Source organism: Apteryx rowi, unplaced genomic scaffold (genome assembly GCF_003343035.1).
Source record: "Apteryx rowi isolate R43461 unplaced genomic scaffold, aptRow1 scaffold_899, whole genome shotgun sequence".
Lineage (NCBI taxonomy): Eukaryota > Metazoa > Chordata > Aves > Apterygiformes > Apterygidae > Apteryx > Apteryx rowi.
Window position 1 is genome coordinate 228,186 of NW_020451203.1, and position 15,103 is coordinate 243,288.

General features: G+C 36.9%; 1 protein-coding gene across 5 annotated transcripts in view; it reads left to right on the forward strand.

Annotated features, from left to right (window-relative positions):
• HSD17B4 (hydroxysteroid 17-beta dehydrogenase 4) overlaps window positions 1-15,103 on the forward strand; it is a 67,509-nt gene that overhangs the window by 40,235 nt on the left and 12,171 nt on the right. For all 5 annotated transcript variants that reach the window (XR_003257731.1, XM_026091091.1, XM_026091092.1 and 2 more), the window contains 4 exons: window positions 6,578-6,647; window positions 10,016-10,122; window positions 10,439-10,525; window positions 13,118-13,207. Coding sequence is in view for 4 of the 5 variants with exons in the window: in XM_026091091.1 (XP_025946876.1) it covers window positions 6,578-6,647; window positions 10,016-10,122; window positions 10,439-10,525; window positions 13,118-13,207 (354 nt within the window). In the remaining variant the exon portion in view is untranslated. The remainder of the gene's footprint in view (window positions 1-6,577; window positions 6,648-10,015; window positions 10,123-10,438; window positions 10,526-13,117; window positions 13,208-15,103) is intronic.

Below are 15,103 nucleotides of genomic sequence, written 5' to 3' on the forward strand. Positions count from 1 at the left end.
TGAGAAGGTGATACAGCGAGCATTATAGAAAAGCCCACTTAGGAAATATAGTTATTCTTTATTTATTCTGAGATTTTAAAGAGATTCAGTAAATCCACACGTACACTAATCTGATAGGATTTAAAATATACAAGACATTTACAGGTATGGATCAAACATTGACTGATAGGATATGAAGAAACTGCTGCTTTTTATGGGTTTTTATGAAGTATGGTTGCTTGCTGTTTTCTCTGAAGGAGAAGAAAGAACTGGCACCTGCCAGGTTTCAAGCAGTGTCCTCAGTGCCCTGTGATTAGACCGCAGGAGTCTCCTTTCATTTCTGAGTCATTCCGAGTCTGCTGTCCTCTCGCTCATGCTGCTGTCCTCTAGCTACTTGGTCTTAGTTTTTCAGTGTCTCAAGTTCTGCTAAAACTGAAGTTCTTAACCTTGCTGGAAACAATTGTGCAAAGACTCCTGTGTGCAAAACTAGTTTGTTATGAAAGAGTAGATTTTGAAATAAAGCATTTTTAAAAAGATATCTTCGAAAGGAAAAAGTGTCTGGGAAACATGTAAAGGCCTAATGTGTTATTAAATTAAAACCTCCTGTAAAAATGTTTCTGCCTGTCATCATCACTGTTGTCAAACAGATTTGATATCTGTAAGACAACTATCTTATTTTCAGTACCAATGTGTGCTTTATTCTGAAGAGAAATGATAAGACCTTTATAAGCTTTTTATGTATTTGGGATTGTGGATGCTCCCCTGTAGAAAGTCATCTTTTATTCTAAACATTTTAAGCATATGTGAATGTTTGTGTGTGTTTTTAGAGAATGTGTCTGTAGGTAGAATAAGTAGTTATTTACATTATATTTAAAAAATATGTTGGTTACTTCCAACTGGTGTTTGTTTCCTTGGAGAGCTCTTTGACTTATTTTAAATAGATAGGAAGAAAAAAATTACAGGAAGGCCAATGTTTTGAGGTGATGGTGTTTTCTGAATGTGATATAGTCATGTGAGAGAAAAGATCATGAAAGCGTGTGCACATAGGAGAAAAAATAATTACAGAACAAACATTTTCTATGTCCTGCTCTGTAAAGAATGTGGTACAGCATTGCCTAAAAACATGTAAGTTTATATTAACTTCAGAGGACAGCACAAGAGAGCCTCCTGAAAGCCTCAGGTGATTCCTGCTGTCTGTAGCATGAATAATTTGTTTCAGGATGGAGAGAATGAAATGCTGCTGTTGGCTCACAGATCTGAAGAGCATGCCAGAAAAAATGGTGCATAAAAACAAAAGATGACAACAAACAAAGAAATGTGAAACCCTTGCAAAGATGTGATAATGCTTCTTAATTTGCCTAGAGGTTTCAGTATGCAGAGACTGTACTGTAGTATCCCTGAACTAATGTGTAGTGAGTGAGCACCTAATAATAGTAATTACTTAGAAAGTTTGTTGCATTTTATGGTGCCCATTTCAAGATTTGCTTGAATTTTTCCATGTTTATCCCTGCTGGGCATATCAGAATGTAATTTTCTAATCTTGGTAATTTAAAAAGGGTTGTACTAGATTTTTGTGTGGTAAGGGGGAAAAGAAGAAAAGGTACTGGGCTATTAGTTATTTCCTATAAATGAGATGCTTTTCATTGCTAAGAATTTGTTTCCTCCCCTTATCTATGTGCTGTTATTAAAGGATATATAAATATTTATTGCATTTGTAGTGAAGTTCCACAACCCAAAGTGGCTTGTTCTTTTTGATTAACAGAGGCACTACTAAAGAAAAGACTTTTTGTACGTCTGCCATGATGCTGAAAAATGACTGATGTTCTGTGTAACACCTTGTATTTAGATGAGGTTTCTGTGCCAACAAGCATTTAAGTTGATTTTAAATTTGAAAGATGTATGGTAAGGATAAATGGTAAAGACATGAGTAATGAGGTGTGGGGAAGGAGAAAAGATGCAGAGCTGTTCTGTGCCTGTTTTTACCTGCATATGTGAAGGTGTTTCAGTAAAACATTTCTGACGGTTCTTCCTGAATGAGTCAAAGATATTAGGGAATAAGATAGTGTTTTGATAGTCCAGGCCACAAAGAACATTGAATTGCAAACCTAATATAGTCTAGATAACTGTACACTGATACTTCATAGTCTTCTTAAAAAATAGTCATGTATGAACCAGATTTTCACAAAATATATTTAGAAATTATCATGACCAACTTGCACTGTTTTGTTTGTTTTCCACATATACATACTTCAGTGAGAAAGATTTATCTGAGGGTTATCTGAAGGATCAAGTAAACAAACCCTTATCTTCCTGTGTGTTAATTTCAGCTGCTCTTTCCCAGTATTTATCCTCACAAGAGATAATTAAGAAAAGTTTTATGGCAAATGGGGACCTCTGACATTCAAAGTGTAGCTGCTTAATTTTAAGTATAGTGAATTACTGAAGTACTGTAGTAAATTTGAGCCCTTGAAGCATCAGCACTGGCAGCTGAACTGGAAACATTCATTGTTCTTGGTGTAAATCTGAGCTCTTGGAAATGTGTGGTTGAGATTAGTAGTTGTTTTTTCCTCACGAGATTGCTTGACTGCCTGCTGCTGCTTAAAAAAAGCTGTTCGGTAAAGTATTTATACATATATACACACACAGATACTTGGAAAGATAAGCTCTTGGGCAAAGCTTTCTCCCCAGTTAGAAGGGAAAATATATGGATAGCTGGCTTCCGTTTTTGATAGCTTTACCCCTGACCTTTATTGTAGTCTGCAGGTAAGATAGAAAAATTGGCGCAGACGGGTTGAATATCGCCTTCCTTTTGTGGTCTGGCAGAACTCCTAAATTGTTAGGAAATGAAACTTGACAGTTTGTGTTATTAATTGGAGAACAATCTAACCATATTATGACTGACTTCAGTCTAATGCCCCGTGTCAATTGACTCTTGTCATCCTCCAAGGATGTATCACTTCTTTTAATGCTATCAAGACTTCAGGAGATGTTGTCATTGTAGGAGTGTAGAAAGTAGAGCCAAGAAGGCTTTAAAACAATTCTGTTCTTATATGGAATGCAGTTTATATAATGAAGTCATGCCAAAGACCATGGTCAATGAAAAGAGTGTTGGCACACCTAACTTGGCTGCATTAAATCTGAAATAACCTGTTGTGTTTTTTCCAGTTCTGCCTATGCATTTTCTAGCTATAAACAGTGCCACATGGATAGTTGACAATACAGAAAAGCAAGCATCTTCTCTCATATCCATGCTTCAGATTTTTAGTTAAATAGATTGATCACATTTAATTCTCTGAACCTAATTAGTTCCTAAATCCTACATCTATTTTGTTAATGAAGCACAAAGATTTTTGGCTATAGTCATTTAAAAAAGTGTCTTGTAGAAGTATTGTCTTCCAAATAGTACTTAATATCACCCCAAGTAAATGGCTAGTTCTTATTACAGCATTTGTAAGCAACAAATGCATAGCTAGGTTTAAGTTGAGATTTGGGCTTAAAGCAGATTTGTCGTTTTTCTTCTCATACATAAATAGAATTTTCCGGCACTACAATTAATTAGTTTGAATTAAAATTGATTGCAACAGATCCTTTGTGAAAATAACCTCCTGACAACTTTTTTAAAAACTTCAAATTAATATGAGTATGAAAGTGAGACCTTAGAATTCTAATTCAGTTAAAAAATCAATTATTTTCTTTAGGTCATGTCTGGGAAACTTTCTTTCAGTTATCGGGAGGTGATTTGCTATTAGATTTCACTCTTGAAAGGAAGAACTTCAGTAATGAAGGGTGATATTCTACTTTGGAGAATCCTGTCAAGAACAACTCTCTTTAAAATGTCAGCTTTTATTTTTATTTTTTATTTTTAATGGAACTAAGGTCACAAGACTTTCGCTACTTAAACACTCTTTCATAGTGTTGTAACTTTGATATTGACGGCATTAAGGCCATAGGCAGCTCTTAGCAAAGATGTTAGTGGCACATCAGGTCTGCTCATCTCTAGCTTTTGACAGCGAAGACACAATTTTAACTAGTTTTCAGGGAACAAGAATGAGGACAAGTAAAGACTCAGCAAATCAGAAGAGCAGTGTGTGCGTGTCCTTCTCTGAACCCCAGGTGCTGTGGCTTTTTCGTATGGGGAGTGGGTTGCCACTCTTTCTGTTCCCTGTTCTTTCTCCTCTGTATTTGCATGGAAACTGAGATGAGACACAGGGATCCATGAAGGGAGCAGGTGCTCTCCACTGATGCTGATAACTGTTAGCCCTTTCCAGCTGTCTCCTTCCACTCTTGATTTCACTCCAGCTACCTTAGACGTGGCATAGTAGAGTGTAAATATCTATATTTGCCCTGTTATCTCAGTATTACTTTCTACTGGCCCCTCAACCAGCACTAGGAGCTTCACCATGCAGTCCTTGGGTGCCCACTGTAGTGGCCTGTGTGACATGGACCATTTGGCTTGCTCTTTTGGACTTGATTTGGCTTGTAGGTTGCTAGTTGACAACTCGTGTGACTGGAGAATGCTGCCTTCATGAGATCTTGACTTTATTTTTCTTGCTGGATGAAATATCTTAGCTATTTCTAATTCTTGGTGAGGCTGTAAGATCAGTTTCAGAGAATCTATTCCTCCAGCAAGGGACCTTACCCTCTTCTTTGTCCCTTTTGGGAGATTAAACTCTATAAAAGTTCTCTGCTCTGTTCTTCAAACTCATCTGAGCTGTAATCTTACATTAGTATGAATTTTGTAATCTTTACTATTTTCTGAAAGTTTGTAGGATCAATTAGAAGATAAAACAAATTAATAAATAGGCCTTTTGAGCAAAGGTAGAAGCACAATTACAAATTTCAGATCCAGTCATACCAATACACCTTTGTTTGCGAAAGGAGATGTCCTTCAACAGGAGTAAACAAGTCAAACAGCCGTGGAGGAATGTAGTCGTTTCCTTAGTAGTTGGCTTTCCAAAATTTGCGTGTTTAAGCTCTGGTACAGTGTAGAGTTTTCTCCGTGTGTGTGTGTATGTATGTGTGTGTGCCTGACTTGCAGACACAAAAGCAGTGTCAAACCCTTCTACGTTCCCCCATAACTGAGAGTCAAACAGTTGGTGTTTCAAGGAAGTCTGTCAGGCCAAATAAATGAGAATTACAGCTCATTGTGGAAGCTGCATATACTTGAAGAAATATACCTGAGTATTAACAGACTAAAAATAAAATAAATGGATTATGAGTTAAAATGGTAATACGAAGTCAGAATCTCTGAGTTGCGGTATCCTTTACTTCAGATTTGGATAGAAAAAACAATGTTAGACATATAAAAAATATATTTCTTTTAGGGAATCTTCCTGATTTCCCCCCTCCCCCCCAGTTGTCTATTAGCTTGTTGCCTTGAAATAGAATTTAGTGCTGTTTTCCTTTGTTGCAGCTTATCCTCATTTGCATAAGCATGTACCATATTTTAAGATCTCAACCCAAAATGCTGGGAGGATGTATTTAGGGATAAGGGGTTCCAGTGGCCAGTATTACCCTGTATTAAAAGAAAGTCTATTTTCAGTGTAAAAACTCTGGCTTTTTAATTAAAGTCATGTTCAATTTGTATATGTCATCATATAACTACACTAGTAAAGGGTTCAATAACTTAGTTTTAACCTAATATACTGATTATCTGTGTGGTGTGTAATTGGAAGGTTGCATTAGAGGAAACGTCCTTCCATCACAATCTGTTGACCATGCAATAAGTTTTTAGCCTAGAAAGATGGACAGAATGTTGACCTGTCGTGCTGCTTGTACCATGGACTGCCAGCCACTTTACATATATGGCAAATTTAAGATCTGATAGTAGAAATGCTAAAGCCAAACACAGACATGAAAAAGGCATAGCCACATTTTTCATCAGTTCTCAGATTTAGTCACTTTCTCAGTATATGCAATACACTAAATTTGTATTTATCTTATTTTTCCTCATGGTAAGTGTTCTGTTTCGCTACTAAAAAGTGGTCTAGAAAACTTGACTGTCCCTTGGTGTGTGTTTGAGTGTTTTTCTTTTTTGTTTGCTTGGTATTGGACTGCTACTCATGAAGCCCCTAAGAGCAGCAATTAATCAATCATGTTCCTCTTAAAAGGGGAGGATGTGGATATTTCTGGTCTCTCTAACATAAATCTTATGTTGAAAAAGCAAAGTGTTTTTAAAAAAAACAAAGGTTTCATTTATAAATTTTTCTGGTAAAATGTGAATGAATCTGTCATGGGAGAAGATTCTTTTCAAAATTACACTTCAAGCAAAAGAATCTACTGAAGAGTTCTAGGAAATAAATTATTTTACAACTGCTTGACCTTACTAGCAGAGTAAGTTGCCTTTTCCTCCCACTAAGCAGTTGTATTATTTTGTCATGTACCAAGACCAGATGCGGTTCTTTCCTGGATCTTTGACAGTTTGTCTACGAAATAACATTTAATTTCTATTTTACCTGGTTTATTGTAGAACATGTTATCTAAGAACTTGTAAAATAGATAGTGATGATTTCCTCAAGTTATCATAAGTCTTGAGTGACTTCTGATGGTTTCTATGAAGCCCAGGCAAACTCCCATTTTTCTTTCCCTTTTTCTGCAGGCTATATTATATCGGCTGAGTGGGGACTGGAATCCTTTACATGTTGATCCAAGTTTTGCTGCTCTTGGAGGTGAGCTGAGAGATGCCCTTGTACTAATATTTGGATGAAGAATGATGTAAATGTATTTTCAATTTTTCACTTTGTTTGTAAGTCTCTAACAAGGTGGGAAAAACAATACTCTTTTATAGCCGTTCTTAGAGTGACCATCAGAGGTCTTCTAATTCAAAGTTCTGTGTGATGCTTTGAAGCATTGCTTCCTGTAGCTAGGAATACTTGGAACGATGCTTGGACTCTACCTATGGTGGAAACGTGTCTGCAACCCTATTTTCCTGTTAGGGCTTATTCTTTGCCACCTTCCCATCTGAACAACCTCTATTTTCATAAGAGAAAATAATGTAACTGACCATCTAAAGCCATCAGAGGGAATTCCATAAACTCTTTAGTAAATCATTCTTTCTGTCTGAATAACTTGGAAGTTATGGTGGACTCACTGGAATTTTTTATGCCTCTGTGTAGTCTTCTCACAATAAATTACAGGAGGGCGAAAAGAGGGGAGAGAGGGAGTCTGATAGAATTTATTTCTCAAAAAAAAATTGTTGAGGTGCAACTGTTGCTAGTGCAGTTGGTTGGTAATTTATATCATGCTACATGCCAAAGTGACAGACTGCAGGCTACATTAACTGATTCTTACACAGATGAAATTACAGAATAATGATCTGTTTTCATAAACGTTTATTTTAAGGATGTTTTTAGGATTTCTGTTCAGGCTTTGCTAATCATATAGTGTGATCACTGAAGGGCAGATTGTAATTTTATTAAGAAATTTTTCTGAATGTGTGCTATCATTGTAAACCTTATATAAAAATACTGCTCTATATTTATAATTATATCAAATTTTACTTTTGCAATTTTCCAGTGATTTTTTTTTTTAATATACAAGTGTCATCATATGATATTCTTACCAAGGTAATAGAGCAGACCTATACTCTTTTATGCAAATAGTGCTTAAAGTAATTTCACAAATGTTGATCTCCTTTCTTAAATGCATACTAATTCTTTAGTTAACTCTGTTTTGTGTAATTCTACATAAATTGGTGTTAGTAATTACAATGAAATATGGTTTATAAAGACATCTCCCCAGTTTACTAAGCAGTTCTGCTCATTTTGTTTAGATGATGGTTTTAGATAAACATTTAGAGGGAATCACCCAATTACTCTTGAAAAAGCTGGAGGAGAAAAATATGTTTATAACTTGAGACATCAGTGTTTAAAATAATGATGATAATCCTATAAAATCCTTACAAAAGTAGAGGAGCAGTGGTTTTTTACACGCTCGTGTTATGAGAGCACTGGCACTTACACACAGTGGAAAAACAAAATTAACTCTGTAGGTGAGGTCCTCTCTTAATCTGTCTGAACAGAAAGCCGCTGTGCTGGATTTTGGAACCGTGTCAGTGTCCTACTCAAATGTCTATATTAAGTACAGGTTTAAATGATCAAGAAAATTACCGCAGAGATCTTCAACAAGTTTTTTTCCAATGATAGAAAAACTTTCTTTGGACATATTCAAATCCAATTCTTGTCTTCAAGCTCTGTAAATGTTTTAAATGACTGTGTGCACCAGAGCAAACATGTACCTTAATGCATTCAGGTCATTCCAAGATTATTGTTCTGTAGATAATGTTTATGAGGAAACATTATACAAAAATATCAGTGTTTATTCCTGTGTCTTTATTCCTATAGCAGGCATTCCCAAGGTACTAAAAAGTGAAAACTTTATTTATTTTGTTTCCATTTTAGTCTAGAGAAAAAGTAACTTGATTACCATATGGATTTTTGTTTGTGGATGTGCATTATTTTTATTAAGAAAGAACTGGAGAGAATAGGGCTGTAGATATGAATCTGTTGCTGAGCTCTGAAGATTGTGGTCATTCTTGGCTCTTGCGTTTAAATGCTAAGCTTTTAAAGAGCTAAATGCTGCTATAACATTCTGTGCAAGAGAGATGCTGAATACCAATATTGTTAAAATAATGCCAGTAGTCTGTTTTAAAATTGACTGTAAGGTATATCCGTGCATTCAGAAATACTGTGTACAATGTACAGAAATGATATTAAGAGAATGTTATCAAAGTGTGCGTATTCAAACATCTTAAAGGTAAGAATTGGCAGAATGGTGGGGGTGGGACACTTACTTCACAGACAAGAATCAGACTCATGCTCCTTTCAGTCTGTCTTTCGGTCATGTCTCTTCTCCTTACCTAGTCGGTCACAATTTCTCTTTCTCATCCTGACTGCTGCTAGTCTTAGTCTTAGTCTTTGGGCTCTGTCTCAAAATCTCCATTTTTCCCAACATTGAGTCCTAGTGGTTTTTGTGTCTCCATTTTCAAGGTAGTTTCTTTTCCTTCTGCATCTTCTGATGCCAGATTTTTTTCTCCTGTCTTTTCTTTTTTCTGTTCCAGCTGTTGTCCCCTGAGAACTTCTCATGCTGTGTAGATGCTTTGAGGAATTGTTTAGAGGTCAGGAAGAAGAGTTTCTGACAGCTGACAATTCTAGTGGCAGATGAGTTCCAGGTGGAAGCTGTTATTTTTAAAGCATAGGCTGGACCTGCCTTGAATCCATGGGCTGTTGCAAGTGTGATCTATTATTGTTTGCGTACCAAGCTCAGAGCATGCTCAATACAAGCAGCATCTTTAAAACTTAACAGTTGTGCTTTAGCAAATCTCAAACCAATTTTGAAAGGCTTATTTTGTCAGACTTACGCAGAAGGAAAAGGTTCAGCAGAATACAAAGTTTACTCTCTGTCAAGATTCAGTTTCTGCTCCAAAGCATGGAGGTACAACGAAGCATGCCCCCCCCCCCCGAAAACAGTCAATATAACCAAAACAGTATGATGGTGGTAGTTGTTGTTATGCTTTTTTGAAATGTCTGAACTCTTTTGAGTTATTTTTCCCCCCTGTAACAAAGAAAAGTTAATCCTGAAGCATGCCCTACAGGTGAGAAGTTTTGGCAAGCATGACAGGAAGCATCCAATAACTTTAATATCACCAGTTCTCAATCATTAATATATCCTTTGCTCTTAATATGCATATATGCATGTAACTGTATCTGGTGTGTCTATGCACCTCTGCTAACACAGACAATCTCCTTATTTTTCATTTTGTCACCTCTTCAGACAGGGTCTAATTCTTCTTGTGCGTCTTTGGCAGTATGCATAATGCTGGAGTGCCAGTTCTCAGTGGACATGTTTTTGTGTTAAAGTAGAGGAAGCAATAAATGGTAACAAAGGCTTTTTCAACAGGATTCTCCTTTTTCTGTTTCTTTAAACTTAAGGAAAAAAGTTTTTGGAGTAAAAGATTATAAACAAAATGTGAAAACTCATAGAAGAGACGTGCAAACTCCTAACATAGAAACATTAAAATGTTGCTTTTTAAAAACAGGATTTAAGAAGCCCATACTACATGGATTGTGCTCATTTGGGTTTGCTGCTAGACACGTTTTGAAGCACTTTGCAAATAATGATGTGACCAGATTCAAGGCAGTCAAGGTCTGTAGGTTCATTCTTTGCAGTTAATTTTCTGGTTTTTGTGCCAAAAGCTTCTATAGGGTGGGAAAAGGCTTTTGGGTTATCCTGTCTGCTACAGTTGCTTTTACTCTTCATTGCATGCGTTTTAATTCCTGTATCTGGTATGATTACTTAAATATTTTTATATTTTGCATTGCTAGTTGACTTATTTTCTATGGGTTTTTATTTGATTTTAGTAGAGCTTATACTTTTAAGCTTTGTATGAGATCACAGTACCATTTGGTCATAAGTATGACAGATCCTCCTTCCCCTCACTTCTTGTTTTGTTTTGTTTTAGGTTCGCTTTGCAAAACCAGTCTTTCCTGGGCAAACTTTACAAACGGAAATGTGGAAGGAAGGAAATAGAATCCATTTTCAGACCAAGGTCAGAACACAGAGACTCACCATTGTGGGCTTCTGTGTAGGATATGTTAATTTAAATAAAAAGATTGTGGGTGTGAGGGAGTGGGAGAAAAACAGCTCATTAAACACACCATTGAAGAAAGTTCTATAAAAAAAATTAAGTGAATGGATTTCAATAGGATTAAATATTCTTACTTAGTTTACAGTGTCACTAAGATTCCAGTTAAAAAATAAAAATAACATTATATCTTTATACAGTCCTTTTGTTAAATAGTATCAGAGCTCATTGTACCATGTTTTCTGTGTTCACCACAGAAAAGCAAAAGGCTGTCATATTCAAGTCAGTATAGTTTGTACTTGTTTCCTGCAGTTAACCGTAACCATGTGCATGCTTTTTTTTTTTTTGCTTTTTTTTTTTTAAACAAGTTTGTTTAGCTTAAATCAACTCCTGATGGCTTGTTTATGCAGGTAAACTTTGACAAGTTTAGGTTAAGTTGATTTAAACTTCAGTTGCATCTACTCAGAAGGACTTACTTAACAGCGGAAGTTTCATAGCAGCTGTACATATTAACCACACTAAAACAGGCACAGTTTGCTCTTCTATAAATACAGTTTTTATATTTCATGATTTTCTTTGACTTTGCTCTTAGCATTTTGTGGGGGTATCCTGTTATCCAGTACTACACACTGTAGGATACTTGCTGGAAGCTAAGGAGAAGTTACTCCACATAGAGCCCAAAAATAAATTCTCATCACTTCTGTTGTACTGCCCTGTGACACTGTCATTTTCTTAAACCATGTGTTTGTTATATTGGTAACTGAATACCTGTTGGCTTACGCACATACAATTTACATGTCATTAGTGGATGGCCAAAGCTTTGCAACCCCATCTCTGTGAAACTGCAGCCAAAGCTGTTGCTCAGTGAGCACAGCAGCAGTGATGGTTGTAGCTGCAGAGAGGATTGGGCAGACAAAATCAAATGAGGGGAATGTTAACAAGAACATCGGATAGCTGTTTCCACAGGAATACAACTTTGCAGAATATATGTTGACTGATGGAAGTAAGTGCTGTTTGCAGACCTGAGGAGTGGTAGCGGCTGTAAAATTTCAGAATGATGATACTTTCCTCTGACAGCAATGTGGCTACTATGTGCAAACTTTGCATGTGAGGTTACTAGTAGCCTAAACAGACAGTTTGGTACCTCAAATGAACCTTGGAGATTACTGTACTGGAGATGCATAGGTGCGTTTAAAAGTTACTACCACTCTGTCCTGAGAGACTTCCAGCCTCCCAGATACTTATTTTTAAAGGTTTGCCTGTCTAAATTAACAGAATTCATGATGCGCTTCCCAGGCCTCTGAAATTTGTAAGCAGAATGGGATGCTCGGTTGTGTTTGAAGGCTTGGTTCATTACTGTGCTTGATTTAATCAAAGCTAATATGTAGAGTTTGGGGGGATTTCACTACAGATCTTTTTAACAAGCTTCAGTGTGGAGTAACTATGAAGAGAAATTACAACTTTTAACAGTATTATAGAAAACCACAGTGTTTCAACAGTTACTCAAAGTAATTTTGCAGGGTTCTTTAGTTTATTGTTGCCCAGCTTAATCTGAAATTAAGCCATCTTTTTACTTGCAACAAAGTCAGGTCAAATCAAACTAAAAGGATCCATATAACTTTTATATGCATTTTTAAATCTATTTTCAATACTGTGTTAAGTTGTGCATTGCAGGAGTGACAAGCTGTTAGATATTTGAATAATCTTTAGTATATAGTCTTTCTTTAGTGATTTCACCTATGCAATAAGCTAAGCTGTGATACTGGCTACTCTTCTTCAGCTGTTATCATCCTATTCACTGGCAATACATGTAGGGAGTCATTTTGCCTTCCTCATCTGTTCACTGTCATAAGTCAGAATGGTTTTGTGATTCCCCCCCCCCCCCCCCCCCATATCTGTTCTTGTTATCAGAAAGGAAAGCATTGACTGTCAGTCCTCTTTAAAGAGACAATGTCGAAATGAAAACCAATTTTTTCTGACTTAACTATTTCAAAAAATAAAATGGAAAGGAATTCAGGTATTTCCCCCCATTCTCCTTGCCATTTTTGTGGTGTTACAATGTTTTTTAAAAGAAAAAAATCTACAGTGCAGATTGCAGTGCAAGACACCTAAAGATGGTGAAACTTTCTAGATGCACTGCTGCTGACTGCATATCTACCTCAAGGAAATACATTTTAGAACAATGTGTTTTTCTCAGAACTATTTGTTAAGTAACATTAACAGTCACTTATAATGCAGGAGGTAAATTTTCAGATAAATACATTTTTTTAAAACCATTTTGTAAATAGAGAAATGTCAACATCTTTTTGGTATAATTTGTCAAGAAGCAAACAATCATTTGACTTTTTGAGCTGTTTGCGAACCACATATACTAATTTGTCTCAAGACTAAAATGCATTCTTTACCCTTCCCCCTCTCTTCTGGAGCTTTTATGCTTTCTCCTTTCTTGATCTGTGATTTTAAAAGGCAAAGAAGACTCCTTGGTTGCCGTTTTGTTTGTTGTGACTTTTTGCCATTAGGTTAGCTCTTTAATGTAATTTTTTCCCCCCATTACAGGTCAAAGAGACTGGAGAAATTGCTATTGCAGGTGGCTATGTGGATATAACATCAGCCTTGGATAAACCTTCTGCCTGGGAGCCTGTGAAGGTAGGGGGAAGTAACAGAAGGATTAATTTGCAAAGCAGCATAACTAGATTTATTTTTGTGAAAAACATGGGGAAGTTACTAGAGTCATTTATTAATCTTACTAGCAATAATTAGATGAATATATGAATTCAGAGATGTGAAAACACAAGTTACTCAACTTTTAGAGGTTCGTGGATCTATTTGGGGGAAAAACACAGACATTTCAGGATATACAGAATGGTTGATGCAGTTTGACATGCTTGACTCTGGTTTAAGTATTAGGATAAGCATTGCTGTGTGTGTTACCAAAGAAGCAAGACATGCATCAGAAAGGACCACAAGCTTGAGCACTTGCATGACTGAGATCAAAATCGGGCTCTGTAAACTTGAGGGTTTGCCATTTATCTTAGGCTTTCTTCATCCTACTGTAGATAGGGGCTATCACTACAGGGTGGAAAGAGGCCTGACAGAGTTCAGAAATTGTTGGATCCATTTTGAAAGAAGGCTGTGATGCTATTTGCACATGTAGTAGCACTGACGCATGATACAGGCCTTACACTATATATATTAAAAAATCCTCCACATATGTATGTAAGCCTGAAGTACTGGACTTGCCCTGAAAGACAGAATTGCACATACAATGCTGAGTGTGTCCTGGGTTCTTAAGGTGGTTTGTAGAGACATGGGTGCACAACACATTGCCTTCATAAACTTCATCTTTTTGTGCCATGGAATCCTATCTATAAAGGGTGAAGATTTAATCCATTAAAGTTTATGAAATAGTGGCATTCATATACAGCTTGTGATATATTCCTGGAAACTGCTTCTTTTCAGTGGTTGTGTTTAGTCTTCTGACATTCTGGAAAGCCATAGACTTTCTGTGTTTTGGGGAGACAGGCACAGGCAGCCAGTTCAAAAGCAGTCGTCTGCCCACAGACTTAACAGTGGAGGGCGACTACAACATCTTTGGGTCTGCTGTGGAACCAGGTGGTTCTAGGAGTATGGTATGTCTCTGAAGTGACCTTTGTTTTCTCCCCTTGTAGTTCCTGTGCTTGGACAGCTGTCCTGCTTGAGTACATGGGACAGTCCCAGGCTGGGAGCTGCAGTCAAGCTGCTGGTGAAATCCTATGGGGCTCAAGAACTATAGTGTGGACATTTGATGAAAAAAATCTGCTGTAAAAAGCTGCAGTTAACTAGTCAAGCTACCTGCTGTTTGGAAACAAGAAAATTAGGCCTGCTTTGTGCCATATTTCAGCTCTCTCACAGTGCCCACACTAACAGCCTCCAGGTGCCACAAGGAATGATTGCAGGGGTAACCCTGCAGCTCTCCTGGCTGCGCTCAGTACAGAGAGAGTGCTCTGCGAATGCTGTTGCCACGTTTTGAACAGTTTTTTGTTGAGCTTGTGTGCATATGGTTTTCAGAAGCTTGTAACTTGGCTGTGTTTCAGTAGACTTTCTTAGAGGTGTGTAAAGTCATACCTCTTTTATTGGAGTGACCTGTTGCCAAATTTCCATTTGAGGTTCCAAAGTATATAGGCATTAGAACTTTTCAGTGAAATCATTATAGGGATTTTTTAATGTGGGCAGAACAGTTTGTTTTTTTTCAAGCTTACCCTGAGAAATTAGGGTGTTTTGGCTGAAATTTCTTGACTAGCTGAGACAGACATCCACCAGGGATGTCTTTATCCTGAATGAGTGAAGTTTGGCAAACTCAGAAGCCACAGGAAAACATGTTATATAATGGAAAATGTTGTCAGCCATAATCAGAGGTGGCAAAATAGCAGTGCGAGGAGCGTTGCGTCCTAGTATGTGAGTAGGTACAGCAGAAGAGCTGCAAGTTATGAGAGACGTCTTTACTCCAATTGTGGTTATATGAGGAATATCACTGAAGCAGCTTCTTGAACTGTAGTGTTTTAT